At 51.3% G+C, this 24,681-nt stretch overlaps 1 protein-coding gene across 1 annotated transcript in view; it reads left to right on the forward strand.

Moving 5' to 3' along the window:
- Positions 1 to 10,531: 10,531 nt before the first annotated feature.
- NTNG2 (netrin G2) overlaps positions 10,532 to 24,681 on the forward strand; it is a 48,060-nt gene continuing 33,910 nt past the window's right edge. Inside the window, exon 1 of the mRNA XM_075716664.1 lies at positions 10,532 to 10,744. Coding sequence (XP_075572779.1) covers positions 10,532 to 10,744 — 213 coding nt within the window. The remainder of the gene's footprint in view (positions 10,745 to 24,681) is intronic.

A 24,681-nucleotide genomic window follows, 5' to 3' on the forward strand; every position in this document is an offset into this window, starting at 1 on the left:
CATCAACTTGTAGTACCTAAGAGCCCTGTCCGACTGTATTTGGAAGACCTTAATTTGACTCCAGTAGGAGTTTAACAATATTAATAACTAATATTAAACTGGATTCCTAATGGGGATGCTAGGGCAATACCCTTTGATCACTGCATTAATCTGGTGCAATTGTGTTTATATCAGCCTCGTTCATCCCATGTGTGCTTAGTGCCATCTTGGCATGAATATGAAATATGCAAAGCCGGGGGATACACGTTAATAGTGGGTCCATCTGCTAGGATCTTTTATTAAAGAGAAGTGTGAACGCAGTTGCCATGCAATACACTCTTACACACAAAGACCACGAGTTACGAAAACAAGAGAAAACATCTCATGCTTTTGCCTTATTGGTATTTCACATTCATCATTTCTGCAGCCGATTTTCATTTTAATTTAGGAATTTTCACAAAAATGAAATTTTAGTGAAAAAGCTCAACAGTTAGCAGTGACTGTGCGTATACACGCACGCACATCTCTTCCTCTCTAGTGACAGACAGGATATTACTTTTCCACTGCATATGAAATTAATACCAGAAGCATAAGAAAAAGCATGTAAATTCCAACCCTTAAAGCCTGATCTGGATCTCACTTCTACTGCTTAAGACAGCTATAACCTAGAGGAAAGCTATCTGTTCAAGTTAAAAAGAAGATAATCCAGAGCCGCTGAATGGAGAGTCAAGCCAAAACTTCAGCTCAGCCTTGAATATGGAGTCATAGCCCAGTGCCTCCACAGGATACGGATGAACTCCTATGTGCTGCTATTTCACTGCTTCTGTAATAAACAACCTTTCAACGCTACCCAAAAGGAAAAGCTCCTATGGCTCATTGTTCTTGTGAACCGCTGTGTCCTTAGCTTGTCTCTCCCGTGGATGTCTGCCGTTCCATGCTAATAGTTTTGGGGGGAGTATGCCATAATTTATTTAACAGTTGGCAGGTCAAACCTCAGTGCCCTAGATATGCAAGTGCTGATTCGGATGTGGAGTGGAGAAGGTGTCCTGATGACATAAAGTCAAAGTATCCATCTTGATGAGCATTCTTAATCTAGGAACTGCCTTTTGTCCACCAGCCTGCAGATATGGAGAGCTTTTGTCACCATAGATAGTTCTGAGTCTCACACTCATCCCAGAAGGCTGGATTGAGCAATCGCTCCTTTATTCAAGGGCATTGAGATCTGAAGTACAAAGAGGGCCCATATTCTCCTCCTTGTTTCACAGATATTTGAGTAGGCAGGAGAGTAAGCAAGAAGAGAGGTTTTTTCCATATCTTCAATATGCAAATAGATTAGTGAGCTCAGCTCTCTATTCATTGCTTCCAACATACATGACACAGATGATGCTGTTCCCATTGTCAGACTAAAACTGGGGGCTTGATGACAAGAAATTCAGTGCGGTTCCATCTGCATAAAGCTGAGCTGATGGTTGGGTAAGGAAAGTCACTGCACTGGAATATGTCAGCTCCACTGTCTACATCCACAATTCATTAGCTGGGTTTGGGATCTGAAAAGCCAGTTAGACTCCCAGTTACTCCTGCATGACCAGCTCTTAGTGCTACTTGGTGTGGCCTCACTTGTACCTACCCAAGGGACTGCCCCCTTTCTCCCTTGTGCAGGTATAGCTGCTGTAATCTGGGCTGCAGCCAGTGAAACTACTGAAGTGAGTATTCAACCAGCACATGACTCAAGAAAAAGTTAAGCGCTGAGATTGATTATGTATGTATTTATTAAGTTCCAGTGATACAAATAGCGCATTAGCATAACTGGGTCAATTATTTGGCAATCAGCACATGTGTGCCTGGGAGGGAGGCATGTGCATGTGTCTGCTGGTTTTGTGCTGCTGAACACATCACCTGCTTGGAAGAAAAGAAACGTGTTTATCCCAGTACTGAAGAAAGAGAGAAAAAAGAACAAGTCAACCTTCCCCAGCTAGCTGATTATGCATTTTCCACATCAAATTGTCAGCATTTATTCAATTACTTCACTCATTACAAGTGTGTTCTTCAACCGCTAACCTAAAAACCCTCCCTGCTGCTGTCAGCTCCATTAGAAGTGACACGTTCCTTCCTCAGGTTAAAAAGCGTTTGTGGAAGGCATCTCCTCCCAGCATGAGGCTCGGGGCTGCCGAGGAAACACAGCCCCGCGGTGGGAAGGCAGCTCCTCTCCCTATGGCCGCCCGCCCCGAGCAAGGCCCGGGAGGCAACGCTGGGGCTTCCCATGGGAATGGATCCATGGGTTGAGGCGAGCCCTCCGTGGGGTGGCAGGAGTTGGTTTTAAAGCACACATGCTCCCAGGCAGGGATTAGAGGAATTTGCGGGGCTCTGTCAAGGATATGGAGGAGATCCCCAGAGCCAAAACTGTATACTCTCAAACACTTCCATTTTAATAGTAAGTTAAAAGGAAAGTTCCCCTTCTGAGAGCTTGTTAATTATAGATCCCTCCTTTAAACGCTCCTCCTGTTTTTATCCATACTTACTCCCCCACAGCTGGTAAAGACAAGGAAAGCTCTACCTTCCCCAAAATCAAATAAATCTTAAATGCTTCCTGAGCTGATTCACTTGGCTAAGCTCTGATTTGATATATGAAACAAAAGCCAAGGCAAAAGACAAGGCAACAGAAAGCAACCTATTTTCCCCCTGTCAAGGTGAAGTGCTTCCCAGCCCATCTCTGCTAGGGTTAATGTGCATCAATAATATTTAAATGATCAAAGTTTTTCAGCTAAGACAGTGATGGGTTTTTTTCTGACTTGTCATGCTTGTTTTCCTTAAAGAGGCAATGACCGGCCGTAGTTAAGGCTCGCAGTTTGGCACGCAGGAGCATTTTGAGAAGCGTTATCTCCCTAACAGAACAGCAGCCTCATGTTTCCCTGAACAACAACCTTTCTTAGCCTAAAATGCTTTGCATCCCATTTCCTTGATCTGGCTAAGTGCTTGCATGCTGAAAATCCCACCCTCCCTCCAGCTGTCCTTCTGGCAGGAAAGAGACAGCATCTTCTCTCTAGAGAGTACAGTCACTGCTCCTTTGGTTATCTAATCAGGGAGGGCAAAATTCACCGAGGGCCCTGTAAAACCATCTGAGCTGCAGAAAATGCATCCGAGGTCTTGTGCGGGAGGGTGTGAGCCAGGGAGCTGGGGGAAGCCTCCCCTCCCAGAGCAGATGCTCTCTGCCATCTCCTCAGTAGCTTTCACAAAGGGAAAAAAAAAAAAAAAAGATATGTAGAGTACTCCAGGGACTGAAGCATCCAGCTCTTCCCTCTCCTGCTCACCGGGGTACGTGTGTGCCTAAGAGCAGGGGACCGGCAGCGCCTGCTAGTCTGGCCCCGAGGCTTGAGCAGCGGTGTGCGGCAAGGGCAAGAAAACGAATATCCCCCACCCACCCTCCCGGACTGTGTGTACCAAAGCTGGCTGTTGCTCAGTTTCTCAGGCTTTGTGTGGGTTTTCCAGCATTTCTCCTAACTACAAAATATTATGTCCCTCTTCCTTTTAAAACTCAGTGATTTTGTCTTTGCACCCTGCACAAGGAACTGGGAAGAGCAAACCTCCCCATTCTGATCAAGCTGGAAGCTTTCTTCACGTTCGGCTTGCTCAGAACAAAAGGACGGTACAGGGGTGGCGAGATGAGACAAACCTCCCCCGATAAGCGCAAGGTTCAAGCAGCCTTCCCCTCCATCATCCCTAAAACCAAAGCACCTTTAGTAATTTCCTCCCCTTTTCTCCGCAAACTTCTCCCCGGAGGTCCCGGCGGGCTGGAGAAAGCCTCCGCTGGAACAAGGGGTCATGCTGAGCCGTGCTTGCCAAATATTACCCGAGACCCTCCCTTGCAAAGGGGTCTCTCGCCTGCTCCCGGGCTCAGAGCACGATTATGAGCCTTGTGTTTGCACCTAATAAAATGCTTACTCACTTGCAGAAGGCACTTTGACATCCTTGGCCGCACACTGCTAGATAAGGACTATAAAAAGAATGTATTGCTATTATAGGTGATACAGCAATATGTATCCTCAAATGAAAGATCCTTTATAAGCCTGGTTATTATTCTGGCAGTAATCTCAGATCTCTCTCCACGGACCCAACTCAGCTCAAGTGTTAGCAAGCTCATCGCCACCGAGAACGGGGACTGCGAGGTGTCACGTTTACCTTCTGTTGTTTCAGTACATCCTCTATCATCCCAAGTCGGGAAAACACTTCCATCTTCTCCCGCGCATGTCCAAAGCACCGTTTGCCATTTAGATTTAGGGAGCCAAATATAGCCTTAGTATAAACAGGTGCGAGCCCGCATATGTCAATAGAATTACACCTGCTTATAATGGGTTTACATTTGGCCCTTGAGCCCCAGGGATCCCTTTGGGAGCAGAGGCTGTATTAAATATTAAGGGCCTTATTCTCCACCCCTGCCTACGCTGTAGTAATTAAATCTCAGTGCAGACCCATTGATTTTCAACCGCGCTCTCCTTGCGTGAGAAGGTAGCACTCGGCATGAGGGAGGGGGCAGAGCTGTCCCCTCAAGGAAAAGCACATCCATTTTGCTCCCCACCGAAATTTCACCCAGAAGGAAACGATACCCAGCATTAAATATTTGCAAAATGTGCTTGGGCAAAAGAATGCAAATGGTCTAAAATTAAACATTCACTGCAACTCTTCCTCATTCCTTCCTGCCTGCGACAGCAGCACTGCCGGCTGCTTTGCAGTCGCTTCCTTTGGGCTCCCGTGTCCAGGAGTGCCACAGACGACCCCTGCTCCTTCCCGGCATAAGGACCCTTGGAGCCAGACCTGTCTCTTTACCCCAGGCGCGGGAGCAGTGCGATCTCCCACCCTCCGAGCTTGTTCCTGGATCTCCTGAATCGCCGTGTAACCTTGGCCAAGCCGCGCGGCTGCTGCCAGCCTCTCCGGGGTATTACGCCGATCAGTTAATTCTGGTGACTTGCCTGGAGCTAGCGCCTTTTACCTGTGTCTATACGCGTATTATTGCTCACTTCTGATCTTCGGAGCTTGCAGGGCTGAGAAAAAGGACTTTGGCTTTTCTTTAAATGCCACATAGTTTAGAAGTGTGAGGACTCATACTGTGCTGTTATTCTTTCCAATTGAAACCTAATGATGCGTGCATATCACTTAACTCTGATGTCAATAATCAGCACACCACTTGGTCTTTGCCATGGCTATTAGAGGGAATGAAAATGAAATACCAACTCCTTTTTATCCTGTTACTGTACCATAATAACTAATAAAGGAGTAATAAGTGAGACACGGGGAATTTCCAGGGGAGTCATTACTACAGAGAAGACCTAAAGGCACAAAGTGAAATCCAGGAATATTAGCCAGCCCTGAATTCCCAGCCAGTGCTTCTCACTTAAGTAATACCGCTGCCGCAAAATAAGTGTTTACAGAAAAAATTACCGTGTGGAAAGTATCACCCTGTGCCCTGACCAGAGGAGTGGAGATTGAGCCAGAATCCAAGTCAGTCTTGCAGGTAAAGACGACCCTGTGCATCAGCGTAGCATTTAGACTGGGCCACAGTCAAGAGACATGCCGGCATTTCATAAATCTCACTTACGCTCCAGTATATGGGAAACGTTTCCCAGAAGAGCTCTAAATCACCTCTGCCCGGTCACAGGAAGGATCGTGTGTTTTCCAGGGACTCTTAGGTGGGAGAAGCCACAGAAAGACCTCGGAGCAATGGGCCAAAGGAAATCATGTAACAAAATACCGAGTCGATGAGCTTGCAAACCACACGCAAGTTGGGCAATGCGCTTTCTGGCTTAGAAATTATTGAATTCTTGGTTGGGAAGGAACAGTCTTTTTTTGGTGGTCGTGTACATAGGGGGCACTGGGGATTCTTTGGTTTTCCTCCCTGTAAACGGACTGTCATTTACCCACGTGCATGTCAAAAAACCATCGCTGCTTAGGAATGATCCTGTCTCCAGCATCTGCCTGCTGCAGGGCAAACCTGGACCTTTCCCTGCCACAGTTTTATCCACCCTGTCGATAGCTGGAGCCTCCTCTGCCCCTCGGTGTGGACACAGGGGAGTTGACCTAAGCAACACCTACAGCTTCTGCATCCCCGTGCTGGAAGGTGTTGTCGCACCTTACAGCCCTGCACGTTAATCCCCTGCCTTACCAAAGAAAACCAGGTTTGGTTAAACCCCAACGCACATTCCCACCGTTATCAAAGCATTTCCCAGCCATTTGATTCCCCCATCTCCGAGTTGCCGCTTTGTTTATCCTATTAATTCCAGCCACCCCCTCTTCCCCCAACACACACGCACGCAGCCTCATTTACAGCATCTTCGCCAGCAGAAGCCTCCCCAAAATATTCAGGGCACACCAACCGAGAACTTAAACGTGTGGGGAAACCCTCGTGACTAGAGCGCTTTTTTTTTTTTTTCCCCCTCAAGCAAACATGATCTCATGATTTTATTTTTTTTTTTTAAGCTCTTAAAGGGAAAAAAAAAAAAAAAGAAAGAAAGAAAGAAAGAAAAAGAACCACCGAGGAGTGGCAGCCCCGGCCTGCCGTTCCCCACCGGGCTCTGCCCGGCAGCCGGGGCGGCGGGGATGCTGCAGCCCCGGGAGCCGCGGTACCCCCGGAACCGCCGGGGCTGAAGGCTCCCCGCTCGCTGCCTCCTCTTCCTCGGGTGGTTCTCCTCCCTCCTCCCTCCCTTCCCCCTCCCTCCCCGCTCGCATTTCCTCCCTGCACCTTTAAGAAGCACATTGCTCGCCGGTGGGATGGTGTGTGCTAAAGCTGCACAGAGGAAGTTACGCAGCCGGGATCAGGCACGGAGATAAAAGCTCCGATTGTGATTGAAAGTGAGAGCAAAAGGGATTTCAGCCTCGGCATTAACTTGCGAGGGGAGCCGGGGATTGCACAAAGCTTCCCCGGCCATCTGTCCTTGGGGGCCGGTGGCGCAGCGGCTGCCCGCCGGGCTGGGGGGTGCGGGGGGTGTTGGGGGGGTGCCCCCCGGCCCCGAAGTTCACGGTCTCCGCCGGGAGCACCCGCGCCGCAGAGCTCCCTCCCGGTAAGGACCTGCAGCGCCGAGCACCGGGGCGGAGGGGGGAGGCGGGGGGAGCGGCGGGCAGCGCGCGGTGCCGGCATCTGCCCTCTGCCCCCAGCTCCCAAATGCCAGCGTGTCCCCGCTATCCCCCCCGCCCCGAGCTTCCGAAGTTGCGCCGAGGCTCTCCCGGGGGCCCCCCCGCCCCGCCCGGCAGCAGCACCGGCTGCCCACAGCGGGATGGATTTTATTTTTCCTCTTCGGAGTTTGCTGGGAAGCCAGGGATGCTCCCCGCGCGGGCAGGGCTCTCCGCCCGCTTTGCCTACTTCTAACACAACCCCTCGCCGCCTCCCAAAGTCCTTCAGTGGCACAGAAATCGGGGGGGGACGCTCGGCATCGGTTTGCCTGGAACCGCCAATGCCTCACGGAGAGCGGCCGAACGCCGGCGGTGTGGAGATTCACAGCTCGGCTCGGGGGAGCCCGGGGCTCCTCGGGGCTCTGCAGCCTCAGTCGCAGCTTCAGCCTCCTGCCACATCGCAGGCTTCCCAACTTTGCTTTCCAGGGTGGAGGGGAAGGGATGCTCGGCGGGGAAGGGGAAAAACGCCCGCTTGGTCAGTGTTGGGGCGGGGGGGGGAAAGAGTGGTTGGGGCTGCTGTTGAAGGCAACGCTTCTGAAAGAAAACTGAAAACTCCTTCATTGAGTTTACTTTCCGTTCTTAATTCCGGAGCAGCCCAGTTGTTGCTCAGTGTTGTCTCTTTACTTCAGTAGGGTGTTAATCCAATAATAATAATAAAAAAAGAAAAGGAACCAGCTAAGTCAAGATACAATCTAATTTTGTGTTTTTAATACTCTGGCTATCAGCCCCCAGTGATTGCTGAGTACTCTTCAAAGAAAACAAAGAGCATTGATTCTATTTGTCCCCGTGAACTGCAGTTTCTTAATAATATCAGGCGAAGATTTATTTTCTAAGGATCAAACCAAATCAAGCAGGGCAAAACCTTTAATTCAGAGAGTCCCTCTCCCCCGTTTGCAGCGTGCTGCCTTATTTCAGAGCAACATCGTGCAACTATTTCTGCAAAGGGACTGTACCGGCTAAGTGTTGCACCGCCGACTTCGCAGGCAACCAGCACTCCTGACTGACAGTAAATACATTTTTCCAGTAAATTTTTACTTCTCTGGGAATCTGCGCTATTTAGCCAGCGTAACAAGAAACTAATAGATATTATAGATCCTTTCTTCCCGGGTTTTTCCCCGACAGCCATTCAAGTGCAAAATATAATTGTTAGGGCTATGAAAATAGATCCATAAACTTAACAGCGCCGGAGTCCTCATTAAAACTACCCTGCTTGTTTTCTATACAATACTGGAGTCTCACGCTCTCTGCTGTTATTAGGCGCTTGGCTGTGACCAGTTTGATGTAATAATTAGGAACTAACTTGTTATAACTGAAAAGACAGCTCTGATGTCAGCGGGACTTATACACACTGTGTCACACCGGTTTATTATTTTTACTACATTTACTCATAATGTAAAAATAGCAGCCAGTCTATTCTTTGGGAGTTTATTCAGGTCCAACGCAGCTATAATAGGCTCTTCTTTGAGAGCTGGCAGTGAAGCATGCGAGATAGCTTCTCTTTGCTGAACTCATTCATCTCCATCAGCAATCTTTCAACCAAAAAGGGGGGAAAGGGAGATGGTAGCACAGCGATGTGAAGCCCCTGAACATGGATGAGTGCATCTGTTAACCTGGAGTTTCTGAGCTTTAGTAACTGAGCTTTATGAGAAAGCAAGTACTAAACATGCTGTTGAAGTAGGCATCCCTAAATTGTGGAAGAAAAGTTGGGGAATCAAATAGAAAGGGAATTATCCAGAGCTAAATTTCTGTTCTGGATATGTGCCTCCCACCTTCCCTTATGAGATTTCCCTCCTGGGTCTAATGCTGAGAGAGAGTTTGACTACTTTTTTTTTTTTCTTTCTTCTTCCCCTTCCCCCCCCCAGTTGTCATTTTGTTTTGTAATTACTTAAGGTTTTTATAGCTCTACTGGAAAGATCACAAAATTGCAGAAATGTTGCTCTAACCTGAAATGAATACTGGGAAGGTCACTGCTCTTTGTATTAGGTGAACCTTCAATGTTATTAGGACTTTAAATTGTTTTTTATTAAATGTTATTGTTCAGATAAATCATATGTGGGGATGCTGGACAATGTATCTGTCTCCCCAGCTGTCTTATTTATTTGCTTATCTTTTTAAGACTATCAATTTGTCTGTCTGTCCCTGCTCTGTGTCTGCATATTCTCTGTCTTCTAATGACCCATAGCTGCCTCTTGATATTATTTGAAGACCCATTAGAGCTCTTGTTGTCCAGCTGCTGTTACAAACCAGATACCTTAAATGGGGCAGTGCTCTTTCCCATCTCCCAAACAGCAGAAGAGTCATAAGCATCTTACTATGGATTTCTTTTTATTAAAGTTGTATATCTCCTTTTACAAAAACCTGGCTTGTGGCTCGGGAAGCCCAACTCAGGGCTGTGTCTCCTGGGGGACCCCGGTTCCAACAAGTCTTGTTGCTCCAACTGCCCCTCCTTGCTCCCAGCTAATTTGTCTTTCAATTTGTTGCAGGTGCAGCCTGCTAATGAACTCTCCCTTTGCTCAGACCATGAAAGAGAGAGGAGACCTCAGGTAGCATCATGGCTTGCAGCTGAAGGCTTGGGGAACTTGATGCTCAGTTGCCAAAAGGCAGAGTCAGACAGAAATCCTCGCCTGTGAGTGCCTCGCCACCGCTGCAAGACACAGAGGGAGAAGCAGCAAGGCCAGTGCTGCTCCTGTCAACCCACCGACCCCCCAGCGCCCTGCTGGGACCGCGGCGGATCTTGCCACCCAACGTGTTTCTGTTGACACAACCATCCTTTGCGAGAAAGGGATTTTAGCTCCAAAGAGTCTCTCTTGTCAGAGTTGCACTGATGACCAGATGCTATATTTATTTTATGTATTAATGTTGAAAAGCCCCCCTAATTATTTAAGGCAGACCACAGTTTAAGGCACTTTCCACAGTGATGCATTTGCGGCAGACAAGAAGGTTGAGGAAAACCTGACCCAGCACCATCTCACAGTCTCTCCAATTTACTCCTATCAAATTTCATCAGCAACTCAGAACTTGATCTTTCTATTGATTGACTGGAGTCACCTCTAAATATTTTCAGGCTGATTTGGAAGCCCTTTCGTACAATAAAAGGGGGGAAAAAATGAGGTTAAAGAAGACTTTTGACCACTGATCAGCAACTCCAGCCAAAACTTTCCCAACCAAGTGATTTGCAAAGTTGGCTTCTGTGCCAAGAGAAACTTTCCACATCCAAATACAGCGTGCAGAGCGGGATCATTCCTGTTATCATCTGGATCTCCTTAGACTGGATCACCTTTAGATGAGGAGCTTCCATGCTGATCCCGAGAGCAACCCCTAGCCCAGTAGCTGCCTTCCTCGGGACTCTCGGCACTGCCCTTGCCCAGGGATCCCGCGCTTGGCCGCAGCTGCCATGCTCTACCTGGTTGCTCTCCTCTTGCACTGTCTCCCCTTGGCCATGGGACAGTATGACATTTGCAAGTCCTGGGTGACCACGGACGATGGCCCGTCATGGGAGTTTTATGCTTGTCAACCCAAGGCCATGCGGATGAAGGATTATGTGACTGTACGGGTGGATCCAGCAGGAATCACTTGTGGGGACCCGCCAGAGAGGTTCTGCACCCATGTAAGTGTTTCCCTCCTTATTTGATGTGTTCTAACAGGCTCTGCTTGCAGGTGGCCAGAGGCAGTGTCCTGCCAAGATGCCGTTATAAGGACATTTTGGTTCAGGGTGGCAATGGCGGCTGCTGCCTTGAGCTCTCAGTCTCCTGATCTGCAAAATGGGGAGAAAGTGTCCTGCCCATCCTGGGGCTGTGCTGAGGAGAGGTCGGCTCTAGAGCAGGGATGGTGCTGGCACGCTGGGGGGGGGGTTGAGGAGGAGCCTGGGGGGGCTTAGCAAGTCCTGGTCTGGGGTGGTAAGGTCAGAGTTTTGGAAAAGCTCTTCCCCCCGCGAGCACACAAACCTGAGCTGCTCTGAGCACATCCCTCCGCTTGCTAAAGCGCGTGGGGTGTGTTCACCACTCCCATCCCAAAAGGCTGCGCCGGCACCGGGGTTTTATCAGAGGCGGGCGCATCGGCTCAGCGTGAGTAAGAGCGAGAGGCAGGGCGGCGGAGGCCAGCGTGGCCCCACGCACCGGCAGCTCAGGCAGTCGGTCTGACAGCCACGAGTTTTGCCCATGTCCCTGAAAACGCAGCTCTCCCTCTGTTCTAGCCTCCACACGAAAAGACTCTCTGGACAGACATTTGCCCTTGTAGTTAAAATCTTTAACTTATTTTCTCTTAAATATTAATCATTGCATTTCATTCCATGCACCACAAAGCTCAGCAGGAACATTTGATTTATAATTCACAAGGCTTTACGTTGTTAAAAAGAGTTCGGGGGTCAAAGCAAAGAGCAAAACAGCATGGCTGTTACATCCCCTCCCAAATGTCCTCCAGGAGTGGTCTTAGCACAAATTTAAGGCACAGTGACCAAGCCAGTCCGTGCTGACAGGGTTTCTACTGGGGTGAGCACTGGACAAGGAATATACCAGCCTATTAGTTGTAATGAGAAGGGGAGTTCTCCTCCCTCTAAATCAGTGGAAGAGGGAACAGGAGTCCCAATTTCTGTTGCTAGCATTACCCAGACTCAGATACCCCATGCCTCAGTTCCCCACCTGGAAAATGCATGTACACGTAGAAAATACCCTGGGCCCAACCAGCTCTGGGCATTTCTTGAAAATCCAAGAGAAAAATGCTGCTTTGATACCAGGAGATGCCAAACACGACCATCAGAACGTGCCACCACTATTTATTTACCCAGTTCTCCCCAGCCTAAGGGGTCTCATTAGTACCACGGAAGATATTTTCACTAATTCCTGATAAGTAGCAGCTTTTCCTTTTAAAAGATCATTTGAAAAGAAAGATTAAGTGAGAGGTTGCAAATAAAACAGTTAACTATTGATAGGTCAGTCTGGATTTCCATTTATCCGACTGGCTGCAGAAGGATTAAAAGGGGAACAGCAGACTGCTTTCTGCTACATTCACTGCAGCTATTTGCAAATGCTTTCTGGCTAAGGACGCTCCAGACTTCGGTTCCACTGACCTCCAAGGAAGCGAAAGACACAAACTGCAATCAGCTCTCTACATCTCTTGATTCAGTCAATACTGAGCTAAAATCTTTCTATTCTGGGCACCAGCACTATTTCCTCGTAGCGTATGCCTGCCATGTGCTGTAACACTTGCAAACACAGTGTACAGCCGTGAATGGGAGTTACACAAATGCAAGACATGGATTTACCTTCCTGTCCCTGCCTCACCCCGGGGTGCGTGCCTGGCCCAGCATTCATCTCCCGACACAGACACCGGCATTCACGGCAACGTCCCCAAGCAATTCCCTGGTGAAGAATCAAGCTAAGAGCAGCAGTAATATATTGCAAGTTATTTTTTTAGATTTTTGGGATAGGGCCATGAATACAGTGGGATTTCATAAACCTTTCTCCCACATCTTGCGCCAGCGCTGTCCTCTCCAGAGGATTAAGGGGTTTTAAAAATGAAGCAGATGAAAGGCAGCCCTGCTGAGGTGAGCAAGGAGCCCACCCAGCACGTAGTAGGAGATGGCTGCAGGAGGGAGCCAGGCTCTAGTCCAGCCTAAGGACTTGAGCGGTGTGTGCTGGGAGGCCGTCAAGGTAAATTTTCACGGCCTCTGTCACAGAGAATGACACGTGGCCATTTACTGCTGAGCATCCCGTTATGGTCAGTAGAAAGTGGAATCAGCAAGAAATGGCCTTTCCATCGCCGGTCCTGGGTGGTGGCTTGACACCTATTGACATGCAGAGAGAGGCGAGCGGAGCCCGCAGGGGATGCGAGCGGAGTTTTGCTACCCCTGCGCAAAGGAAGCGCTGGACAAAAATCAATGTCGCTGCCCACCGATCGTTACAACCTCCGCGCCCCGGCCCTTGCTGCGATAGGGGAGGGCTGGTGGCTCGCGTGAACCCTGCGCAGCTCCTTGCCTGCCAGCCTGCTCGGATGCCTTTTGGTGTCCTGTTCTCCTTTCTCTTCAGGTTTTAATTATTTTTATGTAACAGGTGGGTTCTCGTAGGAGCCTGGCTTTCCAGCAGAGAAGTTCTTACAGTGACTATATTGCTTTCTTAGGTGTCTTTCAAAACAGCAGGGTACTGTCCGTGCGGTTAAACTAGCGTTACTCAGAATTAAGCACAGCCCGGCAGGACGCCTGCACTGCTCAGACAACTGAAATCAAAATTAAAGACACATAAACGTCCCTCCTTGCTTAAGGCAGCCAGACAAGAGGGAGCTGGACGATGTCCCCGTGCACGGCGTCGCTGCAGACAGGCAGCGGAGGAGAGTCCTGGTGAAAGTCAGGACCCTGCAAGCAGGGAATGTTTCCTACAAGGCTGTACTGGTACCGAGGAGGCATTGCACAGCCCGCAGGATTGCATGCCACAGTTTTAACAACTTCGAGCAGCGCTCACAGAGAGTTCTGCAAAAGGAGGCGTCTGGGGGATTGCAGAAATTATTTGGAGGATTGGCTTTGCTGTTTTACAGCAATTCTAGTCACATCTGGCCGCTCCCTTCTGGTTGGGAAACGTTTTGCTGCTTATTAAAGTCGGGGGTTTTGCTTTTTCCACAGTTCCTGAACCTTCTCCTATTCATGTCAACGCTTTTCTGGCAGGGTCACCTGAAAAATGAATTGTGCTTTCCCTTCTGGCAGGGCAGGGGGAGTGGTGGGAGCAGGAAGACAGATGGATAAGTAAATGAAAGCCTGAATGAATCTAAAAGCGTGACTGAAGACTAATAGGGAACAGATCTTTTAAGCAAAGATGCCGAGGGAAGGGTGAAACTTCAAAGATCGCATCCTGGGCACGGCACAGAGCAGCTAAATGCAGATTTCAAATGAGAGGGGTTTGCAGGACAGGCACGGCCGGGGAACGGCAAAGCTGCACGGGCTGCGAGGGGCAGAGGGGAGATGTGGCGTTACTTCGCCATCCCACCCTCCCGGGGAGGAGGAGGATGGCACAGTTGGCAGGGTGCTCCCAGGTATTGAGATGTACTGAGATGCTGAAGCACTTCTTTGATACCAAGCAAAGGGACCTTCAAGAATTTCACTTTCAAGCATTGGCATTTTGCACTTGATAGAGAATATACAGGTTTTGTGGGCAATTTGCACACGGGGCGGGCAGCGGGGAGCAAGCAAACACCAAAGCCACAGTCCCTGCTCCAAACAGGTTTGCAGCTCACGGGGTTTCCAAATCATTCTAGCAAAAGCAAGGTGGGGCACAGAGGAGAGGTGTCTGGAGCAGGCTGCCTGTGAGCCAACGGCCATCACGTAATGGTTTTTTTGCTCCTTGACACCCCCGTGAGAGCTCCCCGCGCCCGGCCGGCGACACAGTGAGCCCAGCTCGCTGCCGGGATGGGTGCCTTTTTTTTTTCCCCCCAGAGGTGTCGAGACAGTATTTCTCGTTCAGACAATTCTCTTTGATGCAGGGCCGAGCTCTTAGCCTATATTGATGGGTCAGGGGTATTTTTATTTGGCATCAGCATTGTTTCGTCAGCTAATAGAGCTTGTTGATTTTGGCACGGGTACATGAAAGGAAAAGGCTTTATTTATTCATTACACATTCAGCCAAATTTGATGTTTAGTTTAATTCTTAGCTAAACTTTTCTGAATGACATGTGGTTATAAGCCTTGTACTAAAGAACTATTTTTCTTAGTAGACCAGGTGCTAAAACTGGAAAAAGCAGACAAACTTTTGGGCACAGAAACCCTTCTCCCTACATTCTTAGCCCATCTCATACAACTCTACTCAACCATATCTTCATACCCTGTTTAGGTGCAAACAAAGGATTGTGGGTTTAGGGATGATTAAAACTGAAGTCAAAGTTCTTAAAGTAAGAAGGAAAATGGAGTTGCTTCAGAGCTGCTCTTCCAAAAGCATTTTTAAAGATGCAGCATGATCTGGTGATGAAAGGATGGATTCATCCCTTCTGGTACCCCCAGAAGAGACAAAACCCGCAGCCCTGCGCCAGCCCACCCAGCTCAGGGAGGTGCCCGTGCTCCCCCTGCGCCCTGTTTCAGGTAGGAGAACCGGGGGGGGGGGCAAAGCGCGAGGGGTCCTCAGCCTTGCGACCGCCCCGGGATTCAAGGGCAGCCTTTGGGCTGAGTGGAGCCCCTGTACAAGCGAAATGAAAAATCCTTTCCAAGGAAAGTGGATGTTATCCCTCCTCCTTGAATAAATCGGCACTACCCACGGTTGGTTGCAAACCCATCCTTGGCTTTAGCAGAGAGCTGGGAGACAGAGCTCCCATTTGCCCTTCCTTACGGTCCCTATATGGCATTGGGGACAATTACTTTGCCCTTATGCCAAAATTCAGCCGCACGGGAAATCCACTCCTGCTGTCAGATTGCCCATGATGGCTCAGACAGGGTTGTGGGGACGGAACGCCGCGTCTGTCTTTTCACATCTGTAACATGGTAACAGCCCCCCTTCCCCTATGAACCCTCCCGAACATTAAATTAACACCTGGAAAACATTCCCCTTTCCTTTGAGGAGAGCCTGGAAAAGGCAACTGCTGCCATTTCCATCCGGATGAAGGTTTCCCTAATCCACCCCCTGTACCCATTGTGACATTGCTTTCGAGCGTGGGAGAAAGGGCTGGAGCCTTTTGGTTCTGTTCCCACCCATAATCACTTCTCAGCATCAGGGTTGCTGCAGAGAACGCTTATTTGAAGTCAAGATCAACAGCTCCCTGCCCTTGGGGCCAGACCCTTGGATTGCATGTTATTAGCTGTTCAGCAAATTACACACTACTCCTCTCCTACCACAGAGGCTACTCCGGAGTGCAGCGGGATCTCGGTGTTACAAAAGCAGAGGCTTTACAGAAAATGAAAGAATACAATTCAGCTTTAAATTAGAGAGTGCTGAGCAAACGGGATTTCCCCTCACAGTCCATAGCAATTTCCTTAAATGCCCAGTTCGGGATTCATCTTGTTGTAAAGGCGGATGCTGCTCCCCTAACAGGGATCATTTCCACTTGCTGATGGAAAAGACACAGCGATAAAAATCAAGCTGTCAAGTGGATTTAATTGGTACAGTGAGCAGAAAGTTTACCCCCACCTTGAAAGAGATGGGGAAGAATAAACTGCTTTTAAGAAAAGCTTTGCTCTTCAATGGTAACAGCATCCAGGTGGGAAAAGCTGGAGAGAACTCACTCCGAGGACTTGCTGGGGAGTGTGGCCAGAACCGGGAGAGTAGTTCTTGCACTCAATCGTAGATCGGCTCCAGGTATCGCAGTTTTCCATAAGCAACTTTTGAAGCTGAAGGGATTCAGGGAAGTCCCTCTTTTTTTTTTTTTTTTTTTTAAAATCTTTGTTGTATTCTATAGCATAGATACAATCTCCCATTAAACTTTAAAAGGAATTCTCCCTGCAGACAAGACTGCCTGAGTGGGAAGGTGTGGTCTCCTACCACGCTCTGGTTTCCCTATGTGAAAGTCCAGTTTTAACCTTAGCTGAGCCCGATTACAGTTTCAGACCCCAAACACGATCTTTTTACCATCAGAATTTTGAGGCGTGGGGTTTGGGCTGTCCCAGCCCCACAGCCCTGCCCGTTGTCCCACACGAGCGACAGCCACGTCCCCGCTGGCTCCCCTGGGGCAGCACGACAAGCTGCGGAGCCTCGGTCGGTCAGACCAGTTCAGCGATCCGTCTGAAAAGCACCTCTGCAAAACGACCCAAACCGCGTTGCTTTCCGCTCCCGCAGCGGCTGCGGGCCTGAGCGCTTGGCTGCAGCGCTGCATGCGGCCACGGCTGGGTCACCTGCAGCAGCGACAGGCAGCAAACTGCAGAAGTGGGGCTGCAAAATCACGTATGGCGCTGGATGGGCACCTCTCCCGCCGCGGTTACGCTCTGGGGCAGCAGAGCAGGGAGCAAGCAATCCTGATGTCCTCAACAGGCACCGTCCAAGCTCTGCACCTGGCTCATGCCATCATTTTGGAGAAGCCAAAGCGGAAACACGCCCAAGCAGCGCCAGAACCCCCGTCCACGAGTCAATCGGCGCAGCCCCTTCCTTCGCAGCGGCCTCGTTGCCCCTACAGCCCCCGCAGCACGACCCAAGCAGCTCAACCTAAAGGCGCAGAGCGGCCTTTAGGAGTGGCTGCCCCCGTCCCCGCCAGAGCCACGCGCCCCGGCACCAGCGGCTTCGCTGTTTTCTGCTGAGCTCAGCCCCACTCGCCAGAAGCAGCCGGACTCCTGCATCCCACCAGGGAGGGGGACGGGGCGGTGAGGAACCAGCGGTCACTCTGTGCACCCCTCACACCGTCCCTGCCCGGCGGGGTACAGAGCTTACAGCAACGCAGTGATGGTGGAGGGGTCCTGAGGTCAATGAATTCCTCTTCTGACCTAGATGGTGAGCTCCATCAAGTGTGAGCAACAGCAGCTCGGCAATGCTTGGCTAGCAGAGCCCAAATTTCTGACTTGCCGGAGTTATTATGCATGTGGGCTGTTGCTGACCTGCTTAGCAGGAGTTCTCCACCGAGGTGGTGTGAGCACCACTGCTGCTGCCGCCCTCTCGAAGGCGTCCATCTCCTCTGGCACCCAAGCCTGCAGTGCTGAATATGCCCCTGGCATTACTTGGGCAGAACACGGGTTCCTGTGCTGGAAAACACCAAAGGGGCTTTTTCCTCTAAGGACAGTGAAGCACTGCTTGATGACCATCCAGGAGACGTCTATGGGGAGAAGCCGATGCCTGCAAAGCTCTGGCTAAGACCCACCAGCAAACAGCGGTTTGGACTTCCAGCCTTCGCCCCGGGCAGATATGCCATCCCCTCCCATGCAACGCCCTAACCCTGCCTGCAGCCTCAGATGTGTCCCGTGAGGTCTCCGCAAGTCACCCCATCTTTCGGGCAGGGTCACCAGGCCCCACAGAGGGTGCACGTTGCAGGATGGACCCTGCACCCACCCTGCTCCACTGCCCCGACCTGCGCTTGCTCCAGCATTTGGCACCGGCGCCTCCGTGCATCTGCTCTGCGCTATGGGCGGGCAGGCTTAGGGAGACCTGTGGCTTTTGGCTCCGTGGGGGCTTCTCCATTTGTCACCTGTCCCCGAGCAGGCTCCAGCCACGAGAGGGGACTGGCCGGCGCTGCTCTTCCAGGCGCTCAGCGGGTGCAGGCACATAGCGATGCAGAGCCACCAGCTTGGGTCTCATCCTAGCTGGCTCCCACCTCTCCCACTTGCTCACATCTGTGCAGAAGCCACTAACGCAGCCACCTCCCCTCCCCGCAGCTGCTGCACGCGCAGTGCCATGACTCCAGCCTCCAACAAGTCGCACGGGAAGGCGAGCGCCAGCGTGTGATTAGGGCAGCACCGTGCCGGGTGCCCGAGCAGGCAGCAGCGTCGCCCACCCATGAGCAGTGCTGGGCAGCTCCAGCGCCCGCGGGCCCAGGACCAGCACCCATTTTGCTGCACGCTTCAGCATGGGCAATGGGTCTCTTCTCCCGCAGAGCCAAGCTCTGCATGGATGCTGCCACCATCGTGTCCAGTCCTGCCCTTGGCACCTCCATGTCCCTTTTGGGGGAATATCCCAAAGGGAGAGCTAGCACAGATGCAACTGGTTTTTACACTGAGCCAAAGGGTTTGCGAGCCCCCATCCCCTGGCCGAGTTGGCTGCTTAAGCTCCATGGTGCTGCCGTCAGGTAGGCTTGGGGAAGCCCTCTAAAGGAGAGGATCGCAGTCCTGCCCTCGGGGACAGCCCCCCGCAGCAGCCAGGGCACATTTCAGGATGACCACCAACAGGCACCTGCTGAAACGTTACCCTTAAAACAGAGCATAAAGCAACCAAATACTTTGCACGCAACAGCAGAAGCAGTGTGTTTGATGCAACAGACACAGGAGCCCTGGTCGGAAGTGGGGAGGTGGGCGCAGGGCTATCCAGCACCCAGCCACGCTCCCCCCAGAAAGGCTTTGGGGGAGACCTGCACCCACATTTGAGGACCGTGGTAGCACCTCTGCTCCCTCCTCTTTCTCACCCCAGCCTCCGCGTCCTGCCCTCCCCCATTCAAACTATCAGGGCCTCTCTTACAGAATAAAATATTAATAGCGGCGTAGCGAGCTTCTCTGCAAAGGCTGCATGTATTGAGCTTACAAGGCGCACAAGCTTTTAGAGAGCAGGACACTTTTCCTACTTCCTAAGCATTTTCTTAGTCCTGAATCAATAATGCACTCGAAGCCCAGCACACAGGTCGCTGCTGTTGTGCTCCTGCTGGTAGGGGCTGCAGACATGGATACGTCTCTGTAGCAAGATGCAAGGGCTTAATAATCTGGCAGAGAAGGGATGGGGCAGGATCCAAGCAGCTTAATTTGTAGACAAGCTTCAGGGAAGTGCCCTGGGAAGAGCAAAGCTTGCAACTCTCGGGTACAGAAAGTCCAGGTTTGGAGACGAGGTAAAAAGCAGTCAATGGGATTAAACGGCTGCGTCTTTGAACGCGCGCCCACGGTTGCTGGCTGAGGGGTATCTGGTTTATCAGCTTCTGATCTCGGGCTCTGGGTCACCCCGTAATCTGCAAACTTGCAAACGGAGCGGTTGCAGGGGTGCAGCCCCAGCGGGGAGGTGGGTGCGGAGGTGAGGCCAGGGCACCAGGAGCGACGGGGAGTTAGAGCGGCTCACCGCGGGATTAGCAGTTTGCAAAGAAAGAGCCGCTCAAAAATTATTCTGTGAGAGGCCAGGCTGTGGGTGATGCGTGTGTGTGCCCAGCACAGACAAGATTATCTGCTTAGGAATGGAATTTTCCGGGTGGCATTAACCCTTGCGTCCCCCACAGATGGGCTGCACACACGTCTTTCGGGACAAGGTGCTGGGTAGCAGATCCGGCAGCAGAAGTCGGGCTGCTGCCCAGCCATCCCAGGGCTTTGGAAATGGAAGTGCTGCTCGGAGGTCACCCTGCAAATGGCGTGCTTGGGGCCCTTCTTGGAGAGGTCACCTGTGGACAGGGCTGATTTCAGTCCGGAGGTTAAAATTCATCATGTCACCAGATTTTCTGACCGTTTCTGGCTTATCCGGAGTGGGCGGGAAGGGATTTGTGTCTGTGCACGAGCGGTGCCAGCTGGGTTGCGAGGGTGGACAGGTGTCTTGGGTCGGTCCTTGTGCATGACGGGCACTATTTCCCTCCGGATCCTCCCTTTGCGGAGAGGATGCTTCCTGCCTGGATGTCAGCCTCCTGCAGAGATTGTATCATCTGCGGTGCAAAGATAAGTTCCTCCCCTTTTCATGGAGGTACTAAGCAGACTATGGGGAGAGCTTCAGAGACAGCATGGCGTGAGAGTGGAGATTTCCTTGACCCTCATGGTTTGCCTTGACCCTCACGTCAAGACTGGTTGAAGGAGCCACTACTTTGCCCAGCTGCAGGTGCCTGGGGGAGCTTGATCTTCAGAAAGGTGGAACCCCCAACGCTCCCAGTGAAGCCCGGACCTACTCCTGAAGAAGCCTGGACCTGCTCCTGAAATCCCTCCCTGCCTCAGTTTCCCCACCTGGAGATAGGACATTGCACTGCCACCACACGACCCTGCCTGGCGCGGTGATGCTTCCCCACAGCTGGTGGAGAGACGGGCACAGTGCTGAGCTAGGATGAAATACGAACGAGATGCTTCTCGAATTCAGAAGCAGGCTGGAGGGGGAAGGGGAAGAGCAGCCGTGAGTAGGGGTTGAATCTCTTCTCTGGCGGAGAGACGGGCCCAAGGGAGCCCGAGAGCCTTGAACGAGCGGCGTGCTGTTCGGTGAATGAGTATCTGCTTCAGGCCAAAGGGAAGAGGCAAAAAGCAAAGCAAAATGTCTCGCTGAGCGCGTCCCAGCGTGTGCTCGCTGGGAGCCGTGCCGCGAAGCCGGCGGTGCCGGTTTCTGCTGACTCACGCTCTCCCGAATCCCGCACGCAGGCAAAGCTTGTCCTAACACCCGTGCCGAGGGGTGACCTTGCGCTCGGACAACCTCCGATCCGGGAAGAAGGGGAAGGAAACGGAGGAGCAATCAATCCCCCAAACCACAGCACGGGGGGAGACGGAGGGAGTGACATTCGGCTGAGCCAGAATTAGCAGCAGATCTGTGGAGGGACCCCATTTCCACCCTATTAATAATTCATTCCAGCTCTGCCTTTACCTGCTCATAAACAGCAAACAGCTTGTTAGCGAGGACGGTTTTCTCCCCCTTTGCTGTCTCTGCCCTAATAAGAGCCCCTTGCAGATGGCTGGGGGGAGGGAGGCGGCGAGGGAAGGGCACGCGAGCGAGCAAACCACCCCACCAGCCCAACTTGAGCTTCCCATCCCATCCCTACCCTGTCCCTACAAAGCTCCCTGCCCCGCAGCCCGCTGCCTCCCAACCGGAGCTGCCCTTCCCCTGCGGAGATGAAGCTGTGATATAATCCCTCACCGAACCGTGGATGTCTTGCCAGAACCTGCCTACAACACACAGCCCATTTAAAAACATCTCTTTGGAGGGTTTCCACGAAGAAGGGAGCGACGCGCAGGGGTTCTGCGTATGGCCTGGGGCCGTGCTTGCTTACGGGATGTGCAGATTAAGGGTTTGCTGGAGCATTCCCCAGCGGCTCTCAGGCAGCAGCTGCACAGGAGGCCCCTGGGAAAACTGGATCTTCTACCATACGTGGGAAATGAGAGCTTCTGGATTATCTAAAATATATATATACATCTTCACCAAAGTAGTATTTTTTAAAAAATATAGGAGAAAACACATCATCGTGAAGAAAGCTATTAAGATTTCATTTCAAAAAGGCACATTTTGCATTCAGAGCACCCCCAGCGTCTCTACAGCCCGATGCTGCAGCGCGTGGTCCCATCCGGGACCCCTCCCCTGCATGCCAGCAGGCATCCCAAAACGGCGCAGGCAGAGCTGTTCCCGAGACATTTGCTGCGTTCCAGTCACAGCCGTGCTGCGGGGAAAGCCGGCTTGGGCACCGGGGGACGGGGTAATTAGTGCAAGAGGAGTGGATCCCGGCCAAGCAGCTCCGCATGGCCTCCCCACGGCTCCCGGTGTCCCCCCACGTTCCCCGGAGCATCGAGCGAGGGGGGCACAGACCTTCCCCCCGGCTCACGGGGAAGGGCCGGTGCGGGGCTGTTTGGCTCGAGAGCAGCCTCGTATTTCTCCTCAGTCATCTCTGTGCTCCCGGCCATCTCTGCCAGTGAGTTATGCCACTTGCCAGCTGTTGGAAATAATCGCTGTAAATTAATTACAGTTGTTCACCCCTCTGATCCCTCCCAGCCCATGAACAGAGTGAAAATTAATTGTCAGAGAGTATTTCCAGATCTCTGGGAGTCCCATCCTGGCCACTGGCAGGTTATGGTTTATGCCCTGAAGCACGAGATTTAATTACCCACAAATGTTATTTTTGATCATAAAATCATGTTGTCTTTTCATAAATCTAGACAGAGCAGTTGACCCCTCAGGTCAGAAGCAGCAAGAGTGAAAATACCTTGTAATGATGTTAGGACAAGCCCATGTTTTCTCCCGGGTAGATGCAATTCTGTTTGAGAAAGAGCATTGCATCCTGGAGCAGTTATTGGAAGAAAAAACAAGGAAGTTTCCCAAAAAACGCATCTCTCAGCCTAGCCCTTGTCAAAAATTTGTGTTGCAGAAAATAGATTTAACTCTGTATCAGTGGGGAGGATAAAGGCGGTTGTCACCGGAGCTGGGTCGGGGACGGCATCTTCCCCGCTCAGCGGGTTATTTCCCAGTGCTGAATCGTGGTGCTGGAGGCACTGGAGCAAACCCGCAGCCCCGCTGGGATGGGGACAGGGACAGAGATTCCTGCGAAGCCCCGGCAGAGCCAGGGAAGCCAGAGCAGCGGATGGAGGCGAAGCGAAGCTCCGCAGCTCAGTCCAAGCGTGAATCGGGGGAACTCGGCTGGGCGTGAAGAAGTAGGAAAGCAAACGTGCCGAGATGATCGCTTCAGCTTTATCCTGCAGCCTCCTGAGCAAACAGATCCAACTTGGTGCTGGACAGGGAAAAGGAGGGGGAGAAAATAAAGCTTGCGGGGGGAGTGTGTGCCAACGCACCCGCAGGAGAGGCAGGGATGGAGCGGGCTGGCCCCCGCTCCCCTCCGCAGGTTGGGAACCCCTGTCTCCCATGGCCATCAGTCCTCCCCATGACGCACAGGTTGTTCAGGGAAGGGGAGGCTGCAGGACACCCACGGCTCCGTGGCACCCGTCCGCAGCAGGGACATTAACAGGGCAGGAGGAATCAGGTGCACGCAAGGATTTTGCCGATGCAGTTGTTTTGCAGGATCTGGAGGAAATTTGATACGAACTTCAGGACTTTGTTGCTGTGCGAGGCAATGTGGGGACTTTGTGAACCTCATCAGCTAACCTTTAAGCAGAAAATCAAAGGCAGCGTCGTAGGTGCCCTGCAAGAAGCAGAAGAACCTTGGGATGCACCCAAGAGCTCCTTAAGCATCGCAGCTGGACAGGGTGGGCTCTAAGGAGGGGATTGTCCCCTCCTGGGTGGAGGTGGAGGTTCAGACCGAGGTTTCCTCAGCCACAAGTGCTCCCGAGAAGGAGGGAAGGAGGTTTCTGAGCTGTCGCCTGCCCCACTGAAATTGCTCCAGCAACCGCCCGACTCACAGGCCAGCAAAACGCTGCTTCCGCGCTGGGATGTTTTTCCCCTGAATTACTTGTGCCGCTCAGCAAAACTGGATGAAAGCCTGCAGATAAGAGGGGCAGTGCCATGCAAACCCTCCTCACCCACAGCACCTCCACCTCCCATAGCGGTGGTGGGTGCCGGCAGCTGCTAACAGCCCCACAAGGGCCAGCCTTCGCTGGGCACCAGACCTTCTCCCATCTGCTCCAGGAGCCGAGTCGCTAACCCAGGTATCTCATTCCAGAATCTGCAGGAAGCTCTTCCTCATGTCGAGGGAGCCAGACCTGGCTCTTTAGGCTATGGAAGGGGAGACCAAACAGCCCCCAGTTCCAAACATTGTCAGCACTTGCAGGAGAGCCTGGAGACACCCAAGATCTGAGAGCTCTCTGGTTCAGTTTGAGAGCCAGTTCTTGCGGGGAAAAAAACCCTCTACAGAGGAAAGGATCCAAGAGAAACCCACCCAACAGCATAGATCTTTGTGCCAAAGAAAAGCATTTAATTTTTTTCCCCTTTGATAAAAATCTTCCTATAAAAAAGCCAAGGATTCCCTCCCCACAACTAAAAAACCAGAAAGTTTGGATTTCCAAAGCTAGTCCAAGTTGATGAGACCTTGCCATTACTTTTATTAAGAGACTGTAATTTAAAACAAGTTGATCCCAGGGTGACCTCGGTTTTGGCAGAAGCCTTGGCTTAAACATCATAACGTCATCAGGCAGAAGAGACCCCTGAAAGCAAAGCAGCCCCAGGGGGGTTCCCTGGCCAAGACACCATTAAACAAATCACACCAGGTTATGAGAGCTGTCACGACCCTCCTTGGCCGAGCAGTACAAACTTTCACATCATCTACTTATTTTTCCTTGCTCAAATCTTGGTTTTTTGGGTTTTTTTTCTTTTAATAATATTATTATTATTATTATTATTTTTCTTCATT

The sequence above is a fragment of the Pelecanus crispus genome, chromosome 9 (genome assembly GCF_030463565.1).
Source record: "Pelecanus crispus isolate bPelCri1 chromosome 9, bPelCri1.pri, whole genome shotgun sequence".
In the NCBI taxonomy this organism is placed as follows: Eukaryota; Metazoa; Chordata; class Aves; order Pelecaniformes; family Pelecanidae; genus Pelecanus; species Pelecanus crispus.